Here is a 16,020-nt window from a genome sequence, read left to right as displayed (position 1 = left end):
TCCCAGAATAATAGGTCAGCATATCCCAATGGTTTCGGTTAAATTTTACTTTTGTCCCCTCAACTATCCAATTTTTCCCAGTTTTATCATTCATCAATTGATTGAACCTATTGAGTCCTTAAACTTTTCAAATTGATATCCTCTTAATCAAAAATTTTGTATTTACAATCTATTTATTGAACGACGGCTACTGTTTCTTTACTGGCATCAACCTTAAGGCTCATTAGAGTCACTCAGTCCGGTGATTAGTGGAGGAAATTTATCACAAACTGTGAGGTCCATATACACCTTGTATGTATGAACAAGATGTCAAGAAAAAAATATTCTTTTTCCTTTTATAATACGGTTAAGAACATTGCATGCCCATAAAGCGTCGTTTAGAACTCTGCATGCCTATTTTCAAGTCAAACTGTTTCTATTTCTCATCTAAAAGATTTCATGAGGTAGTCTGAATGACATGTATAATCCAAAATCAGATACAAATAACCCAATGATGATGCCCCCCATTCGTTACCTTAGCCCAAGATCTATCAATAGTGACACAAAGATCGAGCGTATCTATGGAGTCAAATGTATTGTTTTTGGACCTAAATCAGACTCCGAGTTTGTCGGTGCTTGGGGTTGTTCTTTTTGCCGGGTATAGATTGCTGGAGGCTTTCGTGCCACAAGTATTCGATAGCTCCAATTTGTACTCGATCAGTATCGAGTGAACCCCAATTGGCTAGGAACTGAATCCCGTGCTTCTATGGGTCCTGGTCACAATGGCGACACTATGGACTAGTTAAGGGAGCTAGACACCAAAGTGTTATTGATTCATTTGTTTTGGTTAGTTAACATTTTCTGCATTTTTTTTCTTTGTTAAGCAGCTTTGCAAACAAATAGGCACCTTGCAAGCCAAGTTTCAGTTGGTTAGAGCATCCCCAACGGGGGATGGAAACCAGGTTATACCTATAATACAATCCGGATGCAAAAAACATATGCTCCAATGGGGATGCAAAATGTTACAAATCGGGTTGCAAAATGGCACAGATGGAAAAAGAAATAGATATTTCCATCCCCATTTGACTACAACTATAATTGACAGGTCATCAATCCAACTGATTTTACCAGATTTTTGGACAGCCGGAGTTACCTGAATTCGTCAGAAAGACGCCGCAATTTGCAAGAACACGCAAAAATCCGCAAGAACACGCCGGAAGGTCTCCGGAAACTGATTTCAAAGAGGGATTCGATTTTTGTCGCCGTCGGATTCAGGATTGACGACAAGGCTAGGGAGCTGGCGGCGGATTCAGCTTTCCGAAACTCTTGTCGAGTCCCTTCCCTTCTCTTCTCTACTGGGGGATTCACAATCAAACCAGAGGAGTGAGCTCTGGTTCGGAGAGAGAGAGATGAGAGTAAATGACTGAAGTAAATTGTATAGATTGTATAGTTGACAGTGGATGAGAGTAAATGACTGGAATAAAATGGTGTAGATGAGAGTGGATGGGAGTTGGGAGTAAATGACTAAAGTAAATGATGTGGTTGAGAGTTGATGAGAGTAAATGAATGAAGTGTAATTGAAGTGGATGAGAGTTGGTGTCCAAATTGCTCCTATTTTTGGATGGAAGTTTGATTTTTTTTTTTTTGCGGAATTAATTTTTTTTTAAAAGTCCTCGATTACCAGATACCATAATTATTTTTTAACGGAAGTAGTACTTGAATTAGGGTTGAGAAAGTTGGGGAAAATTAAGGTGGAGGGAAAGTTAGTTAATTATCCATCCCTTTTTTACATCTCACCATTGGAGATGTGTGAGTTATATTTGACATCCAATTAATTTTTAACCACTTTTTTCATCTAAAATAACTATCCATCTGGATGCAAAATACATCACCATTGGAGTTGCTCTTATATTGCAAGGGTGTAAAATCCTAGCTTGAGGTAGACCAATTGAGACTAGTACCCAAGCATGTAGTTTGGGACTCGGCTCTGGTCCGATCCAGTTCCTCCCCTTCAGTTCGCTCTCCAGTTTTTGAGCTTGTTGAGAACACTGGCCATGTCAAAAATCACTTCAATCCGATACCGATTGATAGGATTTTCTAAAAAGCGTTAGTTCCGAAAAATTTGTCAAATAGGTTGCAATCCGGTGTTGCACACCTCTTTTATTACAAGATTAATGCATTTCGAAGTCATATCAAACGGTATCCGATCTATGTGATTTTTCATGTGGCTTAAGTTTTCGACGAGCTCTAAAAAATGAACGGTTCCGATCATTGCTGTTCAGGCCCACAAATTGTCGAAACTGGACAACGGACTTGAGGGGAAGAACTGACCAGAGCCGAGCCAAGTCCGTTCCTCCCCTCCAGTCCGCTGGGATTAGAATGTATCCTATAGGACAAGGATCCTGTTAAGGTATTTTGTCATGCTTGTTAATAGGTTAAATCACCCACCGTGACTTATGGTAGGCATTAATCCCAAATTTTAGGGACACTCCAATATTTTTACTACTTGGATTTGAGTAGGACATTTTTTAAGCCCAATAGAATGAAAAAAAGAGAGCCCAATTTGCGGTAATGAGTTAGTCTAACACATCATCTCATAAGCTCAAGTGCCCAACTCCAATATTGTGATTGTTCTGTAAAAATTGTTAAGTATTAGTAACTCTTTAAGGACACTCTTTTTTTTTTTTTTTTTAATCAGGCCTTGAGTACTAAAAACCTTTGGGCTGACCCTGCATATGCTAAGAATTCACTAAGATTAAAAATCTCCCTAAAAGTCCAAGAAGTTTTAAGATATCAGTGTAGGCATGTGAAATTTCTAGCCTATCACAAATCGCCACATGTTGCTAGGGCATACAAATTGACCAATCAAATGTCGCCAAGTGCTTATAAGTCAAAGTCAAAGTTTCATGGACGGGCCAATCAAGTGATGCCAAGTGTCAGTGGTCAAAAGTCAGAGACATGTAAATGGACCAATCAAATGGTGCCACGTGTCAAAATGACACAGTTATTATTTTATCAAGTCCGGCCAATCAAATTAGGGTAATTGGTAAATAATAATATATCTCTTTATATATAATTACCTTTTCTAAAATAAAAAGAAAGGAAAGATAATTATCAAATTATTATTATTCCTTTTTCAATAAAGGAAATAATTAAAGAGATCAATATGGAAGGTTAGGGTTGGAGTCTCCACCCAAACCCTTATAAATAGAGGTGTTTCCTCTCATATTTTTTCCATCTGCACATTGAAGCAAAAAGCTCCAGAGCTCTGAAGATCGAAGCCTTCAAATCCTTCAGAATTCTTCAAGTGTGCATCCAACAAGAAGGTTCTTCGAATCGAAGCCTCGAAGAACATTCAATCCAAGTTATCAACTTCTTTGCAAATCACGGAGAAGATTCCGCCGTTTGATTCGAGATCAAGCACAAAGCCCTCGTTTCAACAATCGAAGAGAAGAATCAGAAGACTTTATTTTCTTTGATTAGAAAATAGATCAGAGATTGTAAACCCTAATATCATACATCAATAAAATTGACTCTTGTTCAACATTTTTCCGTCTTTTTCGCAGACTCGAAATTTGTGTTCAACAGATTTTGGCACGCCCGGTGGGACTTTCTCTGCTTCTCATCTCTTCTCTTCAACAAATCAAGCAAACTCTCAATGGCCGCTAAGAAGAACAGTTCCAAGGCTTCAAAGGCTCCTAAGAACAACAGTTCAAAGGCCCTTCAAGCTAAGGTTGTACGTTTCAAGTCTTCAACCATTGCAAATCCTGGCTCTGGATCTCATGCTAGAAGTGGTGGTCCAATAACTCGAAGCAAGTCAAAGGCTGCAGCACAAGCATATGCACAAGCCTCGCTTCTACCTAAACCAAACTCTGCCGTTGGTGCTGATCTACAGAAAGCATCGCTAACCTTCACAAGCTCACCAAAAGGGAAGGAAGGCGTCTCTACCATGGAGGCAGCAAAAGACATGGCAGCCATCATTGACAATCCCTTTGTTTATCCTCCCATGCTTCTTGAGTCTGCTTCAGAAATTCAGAAGAACACGGAAGAAGGCTATTCATGCAGTTCTGACTCCACCTCTTCTCGAAGCACTCCTCTGTCAAACCTCAATGCCTTCACCAAGTCTGTCAGTTCTTCAATCATGGATGTTATGACGATAAATGCGGTCAATCTAGAAGAGCAGGTTGCTTCCTTGGCCAAAGCAATTGAGGGCTTGTCAAAAACCGTAGAAGAGCGCGATTCAGAAATTGCCTTCCTCAAGAACAAAATAGAAACTATGGGGGATTCAAGTCAAATTGGGTCTTCAAACAAACATAAGGAGGTACCAAAAGAATTTTCGCTTTCTGGTGATGGTACAATTCCCATGGATCAGCTGAAGGATTTCATTTTAGGCACTATCAAGCAAAAGTATGAGGAGGCACCGAAGTCTTCTTCTACTTATGCTAAGCCTTATACTCGAAGGATCGACCTTTTGAGGATGCATGTTGGCTACCAGCCACCAAAGTTTCAACAATTCGAGGGCAAAGGCAACCCAAAGCAGCACATTGCTCACTTTGTGGAAACATGCAACAATGCTGGAACTGATGGTGATCTTCTCGTCAAGCAGTTTGTTCGAACGCTCAAGGGCAATGCTTTCGACTGGTATTGCGACCTTGAACCCGGCACGATTGACAATTGGGAGCAGCTGGAACAAGAATTTCTTAACCGTTTCTACAGCACTCGTCGTATTGTTAGTATGTTCGAGCTTACGAATGCTCGCCAATGGAAGGATGAGCCTGTCATTGATTACATCAATAGATGGCGACACTTGAGTCTAAACTGCAAGGATAGGCTGTCTGAAACTTCTGGAATCGAGATGTGCATCAAAGGCATGCAGTGGGATCTACAATACATTCTTCAAGGAATCCTACCTAAAACTTTCGAAGAATTGGCTACTAGAGCTCATGACATGGAGCTCACCATCACGGCAAATGGAAGGCAAGGGCTACCAGTGCAAGACTCTCGCAGAGCGCAAGATTCTCGCACCGTAGGAAGCAAGCCAGATATTCGCAAAGGGGGCAAATTTCTAGTCAAAGAAGGAAAAAAAAGAATCCATGGCTGTGAATGCTGCACCATTCAAGATCTCTACTAAACCCAAAGAAAAGCAAGTAGAGAGGTCCACTCCGCCGCAAATGAAGGAGAGGAAAAGACTCACATTGAAGGAGATGCAAGAAAAGGTGTATCCTTTCCCCGATTCAGAGGTCCCTTCAATGTTTGATCAACTGTTAGATCTGAAACTCATTGAGCTCCCGGAGATGAAGCGACCCGAGGAAGCTAACAAAGTTAATGATCCAAACTACTGCAAATACCATCGTTTGGTTAGTCACCCAACCCAACGATGCTTTGTCTTCAAAGAAAAGGTAGTGGAGCTCGCTAGCCAAGGAAAGATCGTCTTGGAGGAAGAAAAAGAAACCGTAGCTACAAATCAAATTGTGGCTGTTCTACAAGACGAAACTCAACAGCTTGAAGCGCCACAGAGTGTGAAGATTCAATTTGGGTCGTCCGATCCAATTGAGGTAGTGCGATGTCATTCTGTTCAACAGCTTGAGGGCAGCATCTGTGCCAAGGCAAAAGTAGATGACAAGGATGGCGAAGGATGGACCCTTGTTACTCGCAGAAAGAAGAAGTACGAGCTAAAAGTGAAGCATCCTCAATCCGTGGCCCCAAAGCCTAGTCTCAGAAGGAGGCATACAAGAAGGCAACAAAGAAGGAAGAAGCTGAAGAAAATAGCTTCAAACTTGCAAGAAGACATCCCTGTCCAAAGACTACGCACTCCGTTTACTTTATGGGACTTCTTACCCGAATCAATTCGCAACACCAGTCTTTTTGAAGCTTCATGCAATACTGTGAGTTGTGAAGAAACTGAAGAGATGGAACTAGAGTCGCCTCTTGCATATAAGCACTCTCCAATCCATCTTGGCTCTACCATCTGTGCCAAAGATTGCTCTGCTTGCGTTGGAGCCATTACACTCTCCGACGAAGATTTATTGCTTGGCGCAACTCCACATAATCGTCCGCTTTTTGTCTCTGGATACCTATGCGAACAAAGAGTCAATAGGATGCTCCTGGATGGTGGATCTGCGGTCAACATCTTGCCTCTTCATACTCTGAAGGAACTCAATATCTCTATGGAAGATCTAGCACCTAGTCGTCTCATGATCCAAGGATTCAATCAAGGCGGGCAAAGAGCTGTTGGCGTCATTCGTCTGGATCTAGTCATCGATGATATGACTTCAAGCGCACTGCTCCATGTCATTGATGCCAAAACCTCTTACAATGTATTGCTAGGGCGGCCGTGGCTCCATGAGAATGGCGTTGTCCCATCAACCCTCCATCAATGCTTCAAGTACTGCAAAGATGGTGTGACAAAGAAGGTGGTAGCCGATGACAAACCCTTTAGCGAGACTGAATCCCATTTTGCTGATGCTAAATTTTATTTGGCAAACATGGTGTTGACGGAATTAGTGCCAGCTGCCTCTTCATCAAGTTACAAACCCTCTGAAGTTAATGACCTTCAAATTGGTAAAACCAACATTCTTACTAAGGCAAAGAAGGAAACTGGTCAAGGTGGCAAGCATCACGTGGAAGATCCATCAAAGAAGAAAGGCACGCCAACACTTCGATATGTACCAAAGTTGCAAAAAAATGAAGAGTCGGCCTTGAAAGGATTAACACTCCCAGCCACTGACCTTGACGAAGCAAAGGTTGCTCCACCCCTAAAAGGATTCATTCATGCCACACATGGCCCTCAAATGGAGCATGAATACCTGCCTTCACAGAGGACAAATGGCTTCGATCCTAATGCCTACAAGCTGTTCGCAAATGCTGGACATAATCCAAAAGGTTCAACCACTCTAGGGAGACTTTTGCCTGAAGTGACTGGCGAAAAAATACATGGCTTGAACCCGACTCAGAAAATGCTCAAGCAAAAGGGATATTCTATCAAGGAGTCCCAAGCAGGCCTTGGATACACTGCACCTGCTCCTGCTCGCATCTTCATAAAGAAGTCGAGCAACAACCACATTACGGCAGAAGAATGTACTTCAACACCAAAGGCATCGGTCTTCGACCGCTTAAGTGCTCTGAAATCAAAAAGGTCAGTCTTTGACAGATTGACTCCTCAAGAAGAAGTTGTCTCACCAACCCCCACTAGAGGACCCATTCAAGACAGATTAGGGCCACAAAGCAAAAGCTCCACACATTCTGTCTTGTGCAAGTCTATCCAAAGTAGATTGGGTTTACCAAATGAGATATCTTTAACAAATGCTCCACGAAAGTCTGTCCAAAGTCGATTGGGTGTTTCAAGCAGTGCCATCGAGAAGGCTTCAAAACGGAGGACTGCTCTTTTGTCAGAAGATGGCAAGAAATTAAAGAGTAAAATACCCTCTCGCATGAAGCGCCAAACTACTCTCATTGTGGCAATTGATGATGCATTGCTAAGAGTAAGGCGGCAAACTGTGGTGCTGACCAGAGTACCTTCTAAGGAATTGGATCGTTGTCTTGATGAAGAATCTGCCATTTCCTCCTTCCATATCACGGCAACTTGTAATGAAATTCAAGTAGAAGAAGATGCTGAAGATGCTCCACCAGAGTTAGAAGAAGGAGTGAGGTCCACTATCGACGATCTAAAGGAGATCAATTTAGGGACTGAAGATGACCCGCGACCAACTTACATCAGCGCTTTGCTCACCCTTGAAGAAGAAATTGCCTACACCGAGCTTCTACGTGAGTATAGGGACGTCTTCGCTTGGAGTTATAAGGAGATGCCTGGATTAGACCCAAGAGTCGCAGTCCATCATCTAGCGGTAAAGCATGGCGTCCGACCTATCAAGCAATCTCAAAGACGCTTCCGACCAGATTTGGTCCCTAAAATCGAAGCAGAGATCAATAAACTCATCGAAGCTGGTTTCATTCGAGAAGTCAAATACCCTACTTGGATTTCAAGCATCGTTCCAGTGAAGAAGAAGAATGGGCAAATCCGAGTATGTGTGGACTTTCGTGATTTGAACAACGCATGTCCGAAAGATGACTTTCCACTCCCTATACCAGAGCTCATGGTTGATGCTACTACTGGACATGAGGTCTTATCATTCATGGATGGTTCATCCGGATATAATCAAATTCGCATGGCTCCGCAAGATGAAGAGCTCACAGCTTTTCGTACACCAAAAGGCATCTACTGTTACAAAGTTATGCCTTTTGGCTTGAAGAACGCAGGTGCCACATACCAAAGAGCAATGCAAAAGATCTTCGATGACGTGCTTCACAAAAATGTGGAGTGTTATGTCGATGATTTAGTCGTGAAGACCAAGAAACGAGCCGACCATCTTCATGATCTGAGGCAAGTGTTTGAGCGGCTGCGAAGGTACCAACTTAGGATGAATCCCTTGAAGTGTGCTTTTGGGGTTACGTCTGGAAAATTTCTTGGGTTCATTGTGCGCCATCGTGGCATAGAGATTGAACAAGCTAAAATTGACGCTATTTTGAAAATGCCTGAACCTCGAAACATTCACGAGTTGAAGAGTCTTCAAGGACGATTGGCTTACCTTCGTCGCTTCATATCAAATTTGGCTGGGCGTTGTCAACCATTCAGCCGCCTCATGAAGAAAGGGACTCCTTTTGATTGGGATGAAGCATGCGATAATGCCTTCAAGAGCATTAAATCATATTTGACGAGACCACCTGTTCTCACCGCTCCTAAACCTGGACGACCTTTAATCTTGTATGTTGCAGCCCAAGAGCGTTCAGTGGGGGCCTTGCTTGCTCAAGAGAATGATGAAGGGAAAGAAGGCGCCTTGTACTACTTGAGTAGAATGATGCTGCCTCATGAATTGAACTATTCTACAATTGAGAAGATGTGCTTAGCTCTAGTGTTCGCGATTGAAAAGATGCGACACTATTTTCAAGCTCACACTGTGCATCTCATCTCCAAGGCTAACCCAATCAAATACGTCATGACAAAGCCGGTCCTCACCGATCGATTGGCAAGATGGTCTCTTCTTTTTCAACAATATGAGATCATCTATGTACCTCAAAAGGCTGTTAAGGGGCAGGCTCTAGCTGATTTTTTGGCGGATCATCCTATACCAGCCGAGTGGGAGTTGTCCGAAGAATTGCCTGATGAAGACGTCATGGTGGTAGAAGTTCGTCCCCCATGGATAATGTACTTTGATGGCGCGTCACATCGAAATGGCGCAGGCGCTGGCATAGTATTTGTTTCCCCAGAAGGAGATGTATTGCCTTATGCTTTCACCCTCACACAAAATTGTTCAAACATTGAGGCTGAGTACCAAGCTCTCATTCTTGGACTGGAGATGGCAGTTGAAGCAAAACATCTGCAACTCAAGGTATATGGAGACTCAATGTTGATCATCAACCAACTCCTCAACATCTATGAAGTGAGGAAGCCTGAACTCATGCCTTTCAATAACTACGCACGTCACTTGATTGCATGGCTTGGTGGTGTCACTCTGGAACATGTACCGCGAGCCGAAAATAGGCAGGCTGACGCACTTGCAAAGCTTGCTTCTACACTTGCTTTCCCTGACCAAGAGACGCACGTTCCAATATGCCGAAGTTGGGTCATACCTCCAATCTTTGACGATGAAGACAATGGTGAAAGAGAAGTGAATGTTGTCTCAGTGCTTGAAATTGAAACAGAGGATTGGCGCCAACCCCTTATCGATTATCTGCAACATGGGAAACTGCCTGATGATCCACATAGGAGAGCGGATGTGAAGCGTCGAGCCCCTCGATTCATTTACTATAAAGACACGCTTTACCGCCGATCTTTTGAAGGGTTATTCCTCCGTTGCCTTGAAGAAAATGAAGCCAAAAAAGCTCTGGAAGAAGCTCATTCTGGCATATGTGGCGCTCATCAATCTGGCCCCAAACTTCATTTTCGCATCAAAAGAATGGGCTACTATTGGCTAACCATGGTCAAGGATTGCATGGAGTACGCCAAGAGATGTCATGCTTGCCAAATCCACGCCAATTTTATACATCAACCGCCAGAACTGCTCCATCCAACTGTCACTTCTTGGCCTTTTGATGCATGGGGGATGGATGTCGTGGGGCCCTTGCCGAAGTCTTCTGATGGTCACTTGTACATCTTGGCTGCGACTGACTACTTCTCCAAATGGGCGGAGGCAATCGCGCTGAAAGAGGTAAAGAAGGAAAACGTCGTCAACTTCATCCGTACTCACCTCATCTTTAGATATGGTGTACCGCGTTGCATCATCACGGACAACGGAAAGAATTTCTACAACAGTGCCATGACCAGACTTTGCCAAAAATTTGGCTTCAAGCAGCATACCTCTACTATGTACAACCCGCCTGCAAATGGTCTTGCGGAAGCATTCAACAAGACTCTTGGAAACTTATTGAAGAAAGCAGTTGCCAAAGCAAATAGGGATTGGCCTGAGAGAATGGAAGAAGCTCTTTGGGCATATCGAACCACATATCGAACACCTACACAAGCCACTCCATATGCGCTAGTGTACGGTGTGGAAGCTGTTTTGCCGCTCGAACGTCAAATCCCATCTTTAAGGATGGCTGTTCAAGAAGGTCTCACTCATGAAGACAACGCTCGCTTGCGCCTATAAGAACTAGAAGCACTTGATGAAAAGAGACTTGAGGCACAACAACGTCTTGAGTGTTATCAAGCCCGCATGTCAAAATCATTCAACAAGAAGGTTCGTCTTCGTTCTTTCCAGAAAGGGGATTTGGTTCTTGCTGTAAGAAGGCCCATCAATACCACCCATAAAATCGGTGGCAAATTCATCTCCAAGTGGGATGGACCATATGTGGTGCAAGAAGTTTACTCAAGTGGCGCCTACAAAGTGGTTGCTGAAGATGGCTTAAGAGTTGGCCCCATAAATGGCAAATTCTTGAAGCGCTACTACCCTTGAAGAGCAAGTACTACTCCATGACGCATGAGCCTAAACTGCATGTTGCTCCTGGCCCGCATGAGCTAAAACTGTGCACGGCCCAAAAAAACAAAAATTCAAAATATGAACTACGTTTTGACTTGATCCCTTCCAAGGGTACGTAGGCAACTTGAGAATTTTTCTTAAGTTCAGTCAATCCATCAAAAAAATATATATATGTTCAACCACAACTATGCTATTCATGGCTCGCAAGAGAATAAATTGTGAATGACTAAAAGTATGAGAAAAACTTTATTTAAATAATAAAGTGATTGTCTTATGCTAAAACATCATAAATGCTAAGGCATGGTTTGCTAAAAATGGAACATCCATTTAGTAAACCAAACAAGCCTAAATAAAAGAAATATGACAAAGGAAAACTAGTCCAGCCAAGCCAAATTCTGGATCTCTTCCAGCTCGGACTTTAGAAGTTGCTCCAAATTGTTAGCCACTTCCATGTCTGCCGGCTCCATCACCTCAGTCGGTTCTATAATGGCCTGCTCTTCTTGTAAAGTTGAGACACCGTGCTGCTTCTGAGCTCTTTGTGCATCAATCCCTTCGAGGGATTCTCTAAGCTTTTTCGCCTCTAAGTCCAACAAATCTAGCTCCTTCATCAGTTGACCTCTCTTGGTATCAACATCTGCCAATCGTTGCTCCTTCACCTCTGAAGTCATCCCGCTAGCAAAATTCGATCTCATGGAAACATAGTTGGTGGTATTCTGTATATATTTCTCCACTTGAATTTGGAGTGGGGAATAATCCAATTCAAGCTTCGAAAATTCAGCGTAAATCACTTGCAGTTTTGGTCTTAAAGATGTTAGCTTCTCAAAAGGAGTTCTTCCCAAGATACTCTTAATATTGCTATCATAAATCTTCGCGGCCAAAAGACGACCGCAACTGATCATACTCCCCGTATCAAATGCAGTAACAGTCGACGGCGCTGCACGACCTAACATAGGAGGCTTGGAAGTAGAAGGCTTGGAAGTAGATGGAAGATGGATTGCCCCAGATACAAAATTATGTTTTGGTCGCAAAGCAAGATCAAAAGGGTCTAGACCATCAACAGAACCTTCACGCTCATCTGATGCAAACTGGTTTTCCAACTGCAGAGGGAAATAACTCATTAAGAAATTTGATGAGAAAATTCCAAACTTCTTTAAAGAATAAACAAAGTAAAGAACAAAAGAAGGCAGTGATTAAAGCTTACTCGTATACCCAATACCTCAACATGGTTTGAAGTGTCTGGCAAATCATCAAGAATGCCATCCAAATTATAGTCCAATTTCGCCAAATCAGAAACCGTCACTTTCTCTTTCAATCGGGAATCAGAGTCTGTTGCTTTCTTTTTCGAACGTTTCCAATGGTGCTCACCTTTGTCGGAACTACTCCCTTCTGAAAGAACTAAGGTGGTCCTCTTCTTGTTTTCACCCGTTGGTTCTGAAGTCTGGCCAACAATAGGCTTTGGTTTAGACGTTGGAATAATCAAAGGAGTCTTTGGATTGACTTCTGCGGCCTTCTTATTTTCTTTGGTTACTGCTTTGGTCACTTCCTTTTCTTTAGATTTTGAAGAAGGTGGAGTAACTTCTGTAGCCAACTTTGACTTCATTGTGTGAAGTGTGATGACGTTCTTCCCTTTTGGAGCAACAAGAGGTGACTTTGGCTTCTCACATGCAAGTTTATCTCTACAGAAGTTGCTCGAAGATTTTTCCCACCACTCGACATACTCTTTGGTGGCTAGGCCTTCAGATGAATGCGACGGAATCATAAAATCAGCCCTTGTGTTTAATCTCGTGCAAGACTCCCAAAGTTGGTATATTGCCTCCAAAGTGCCGGTTGAGAGCTCTTCTCTTAACTTTCCAGGAGTGTCTTGACAAAATCGAAATTGTCTAGCAAATCGGTGAGGGCTATATGGCTCAACAATATGCTCATTACTACGACGAAGAGTTAAGTAGCTTGATCTGAGACTGATGACGTAATCATTCCAAGAGTCCGAATGCTTTCCATGGTCAGTGACAATTCCTTGTTGTGGTTTACCCAAGGCTAAAAGCGATAGAGTCGATGGCATGATGCTCTTCAAAAGATCACAAGCTTCTTGAAAACTAAAGTGTTTAGCCTTCTTTTCCCCGGCAAGTTTCACCATCCGGGCACCATAATCAAATTTTGTGGAAGCAGACAAGAAGTAACTGTCATAATAACGACCGAGCCACCCATAAACATAATGGATGGGAAACGCTGCGCCACATTTGCTTGGATTAGGTGAAGATGTGATTTCTCTCAAACCATGGTATATGCTCGCAAGGACAGGTACTGCCAAAGAAAACCTCTTTCCTTGAGCCATCATACTTGCTACTTTGAAGACGCCTGGACAAATTTGATCAACTTCCTTGTTAGGCAGCACAAAAACACATAGCCAACAAGATAGAAGAGCAGCCAAATTGGTTTCTTCTTTCACGTCCTTCTCAACACCCAAGTCGTAAAAAACCTTTTCTGTATCTTTGGAGCGCGGCTTTTTCTCTCCAACAAAGCCGGTTGGATTGTTGGATGTCCTGGGCTCGCCCAACCTTTTCTTCTGAACTCTAGCAGGCGGCTGTTTGTAACGGGAATCCTCTTTAAACCAGAACTTTACCCAATCATGCACAGTAACGTTTGAAGCCTCGCTTGCACAATAAATTTTTTTTATATGCCAAAAATAAGTACTTGCAACTTGGAGGAAGAAGCGGCACATTCTTTTTGTCAACACCAGTGAGTTCTCTAGCAGAAGGCACAACCTCGTCATAGAAGATTCCATCAATTGAAAGTCCCCCAGTTAGGCGTAGGTCCCATAGGGAAATAGACACCTCTCCGATTGGTACGTGTAGACTATTTGTTGAGGGACACCAAAGCTCACAAAATGAGCGAATAAGGTTTGTGTTGCGAACATAAGTAAATAAGGATGCAAAGACAGCGTCATATATCTTTGCGCTAGTTAGCATGTCTTTATTCCATGCAAGCACATCTTCTAACCACTCCCAATATCCATCAATGAAAGAAATTTCCCCAAACTGAGGAGTCGTGTTACCCCATTTAGCATCTCCATTGATGATTCGATCGCCTAACAAAAGGAAGTGCTCAGAATCATTGTTCTTCTTGTGTAGAGATGATCGCAGTAATAGTGCATCGTTGGAGATAAAAGTGGACTTCCCATGATTAAATAGTTCTCGAGATGATTCAGTATACCATCGTGAGAGATGGTGTGAATCGGGAGAAAGATCCCAATCTAGTGCAAGAGCTCCAATGGCTGGATCATGAACCCAGAGGTCAACTTGAGTTGCTGGGGCAGCGCCTTCGTAACTGATGGACATAAATTGATGATCATCTATCGAATGATCGTTGAACAAGGCCATCTCTTCACGGAGCAGAGCTCGAAGAAACTGCGGAGCAAAGCTCGAAGAAGCTACGGAGCAGAGCTCGAAGAAATAACAGCAACGGAGCCTTAAAGCTCGAAGAACCGGCGGAGCAGAGCTCGAAGATGCTGCGGAGCAGAGCTCGAAGATGCTGTGCAGCAGAGCTCGAAGAAACGGCGGAGCAGAGCTCGAAGATGCTGCGGAGCAGAGCTCGAAGAAACTGCGGACCAGAGCTTGAAGATGCTGCGGAGCAGAGCTCGAAGAATTAACAGCAACGGAACCTTAAAGCTCGAAGAGGGCAATAGCTGCGGAGTTTAAAACTCGAAGAGACAGTGGTCACGGAGCTTGAAACTCGAAGAAGCAAGCTGCGAAGCACCAAATCTGCAAAAGAAAGACACACGGGAAATTCAGAACATTGTTAAAGGTTAAAGCAGCGTTCAAAGAAAGTAACAGTGTACAAATTCCATGTCAGGCAAATAATTGGGAGTACTGAAAGTGCCTGCGAGGTTTGAAACGTGGAGGCCCGAACCGTTCTGTGTCCAACGCAAAGATTTTCAAAAAACCTGAAGGAGGATATTTGTTAACATTAAATAGGTCCTACAGATCCTTGAACAAATATAGGGTCTGTTCACCTGTTAACAAAGCAAGGCAAAAGCAAGGTACATACTATTGTGAAGTTATGCATGACAACTTACTGTTTCTATTGAAGGAGAAAAGATACAGTTTGTATTGCGCAAAGCAAACATGGGAGAGCAAGATTCAGTGAGTTAAGCTAATTGGAGTATCAAGACTTCAAATTCTGAATTGTCAAAATTAAAGGAGCAACACATCGTTAAAAGAAAGGGGCGCTTGCAAATATTAAAAGACAGCGCATGCTTCCATCGTAATCAAGTCAGGACTTTCAAAAAAAAATATTCGCGATCATGTGGATGTCAAGTCCATATATACTGAATAAATTGCAGTCATTAAAATATGTTTTGATCACTTGAAAACTCATGCCTAGAAGTGACCAAGTCAGGGGAAACAAAATTGGTATTGGCCAAAAGCTAAAGACGAGCACATGCCATGATAAGAAAACGAGGTTTTTGTTTGCCATGCATTCGGTGGAACAAAGCAAGTCAAAAATACAGTGGACAAAATTATTACCAATTGTCCTACTGTGTGTGTGCAAAATTATTAGCTGCATGAGTACATATCTAGTATTTTTGGCTAAGTCACAGTCAGGAGGTCAAGTGCCAGAAGCAAAGTAATTTTAAGCCGAGTGCGCTAAATCGAAACGCACAAGGGATTAAAACAGGGCAACAATGCTCTATTCTGGTCATTCCGAGAAAAAAAAAAAAAAAAAGGACTGGTACCTTCTAATGGGACCAAGTCGATCTCTGAGCGTCTGCAAAAGGACTCACAATCCAAAGATTTTGGTACCTACAAAATAGGAGGCAAAAAAAAAGGATTATGGGTCCGGAAAATCACAAAACGGATAAAGTCATGATATCGTATGCTAAAAAAAAAAAAAACAACAGTGCAAGCGAAACCATGCAAAACCAAAGACCGGAGGACCCATTGGTCGGAGACTATCCTACTACTCCCGCAAAGTTATGAGTTGCACAAGTACATGCCTAGTTTGGACTGGTCATGATCAAAAAGATGAAGGAAAAGCTCTCTGTTGCATGTGCAAAAAAAAATATGGGCCA

The 16,020-nt window shown here is 42.7% G+C and overlaps 1 protein-coding gene across 1 annotated transcript; it reads left to right on the top strand.

Moving 5' to 3' along the window:
- Positions 1-3,637: 3,637 nt before the first annotated feature.
- LOC131332899 (uncharacterized) lies at positions 3,638-5,110 on the top strand. The gene has a single exon (XM_058367212.1). The coding sequence runs from the start codon at positions 3,638-3,640 to the stop codon at positions 5,108-5,110; it is 1,473 nt and encodes a 490-aa protein (XP_058223195.1).
- Positions 5,111-16,020: the final 10,910 nt, after the last annotated feature.

The sequence above is a fragment of the Rhododendron vialii genome, chromosome 7a, assembly GCF_030253575.1.
Source record: "Rhododendron vialii isolate Sample 1 chromosome 7a, ASM3025357v1".
NCBI classification, from domain to species: Eukaryota; Viridiplantae; Streptophyta; class Magnoliopsida; order Ericales; family Ericaceae; genus Rhododendron; species Rhododendron vialii.
This window is presented reverse-complemented; position numbering and strand designations above follow the sequence as displayed.

What these genes read in the sequence shown, in the direction of transcription:
- LOC131332899 (XM_058367212.1), top strand. Translation starts at nt 3,638, where the DNA reads ATGGCCGCTAAGAAGAACAGTTCCAAGGCTTCAAAGGCTCCTAAGAAC.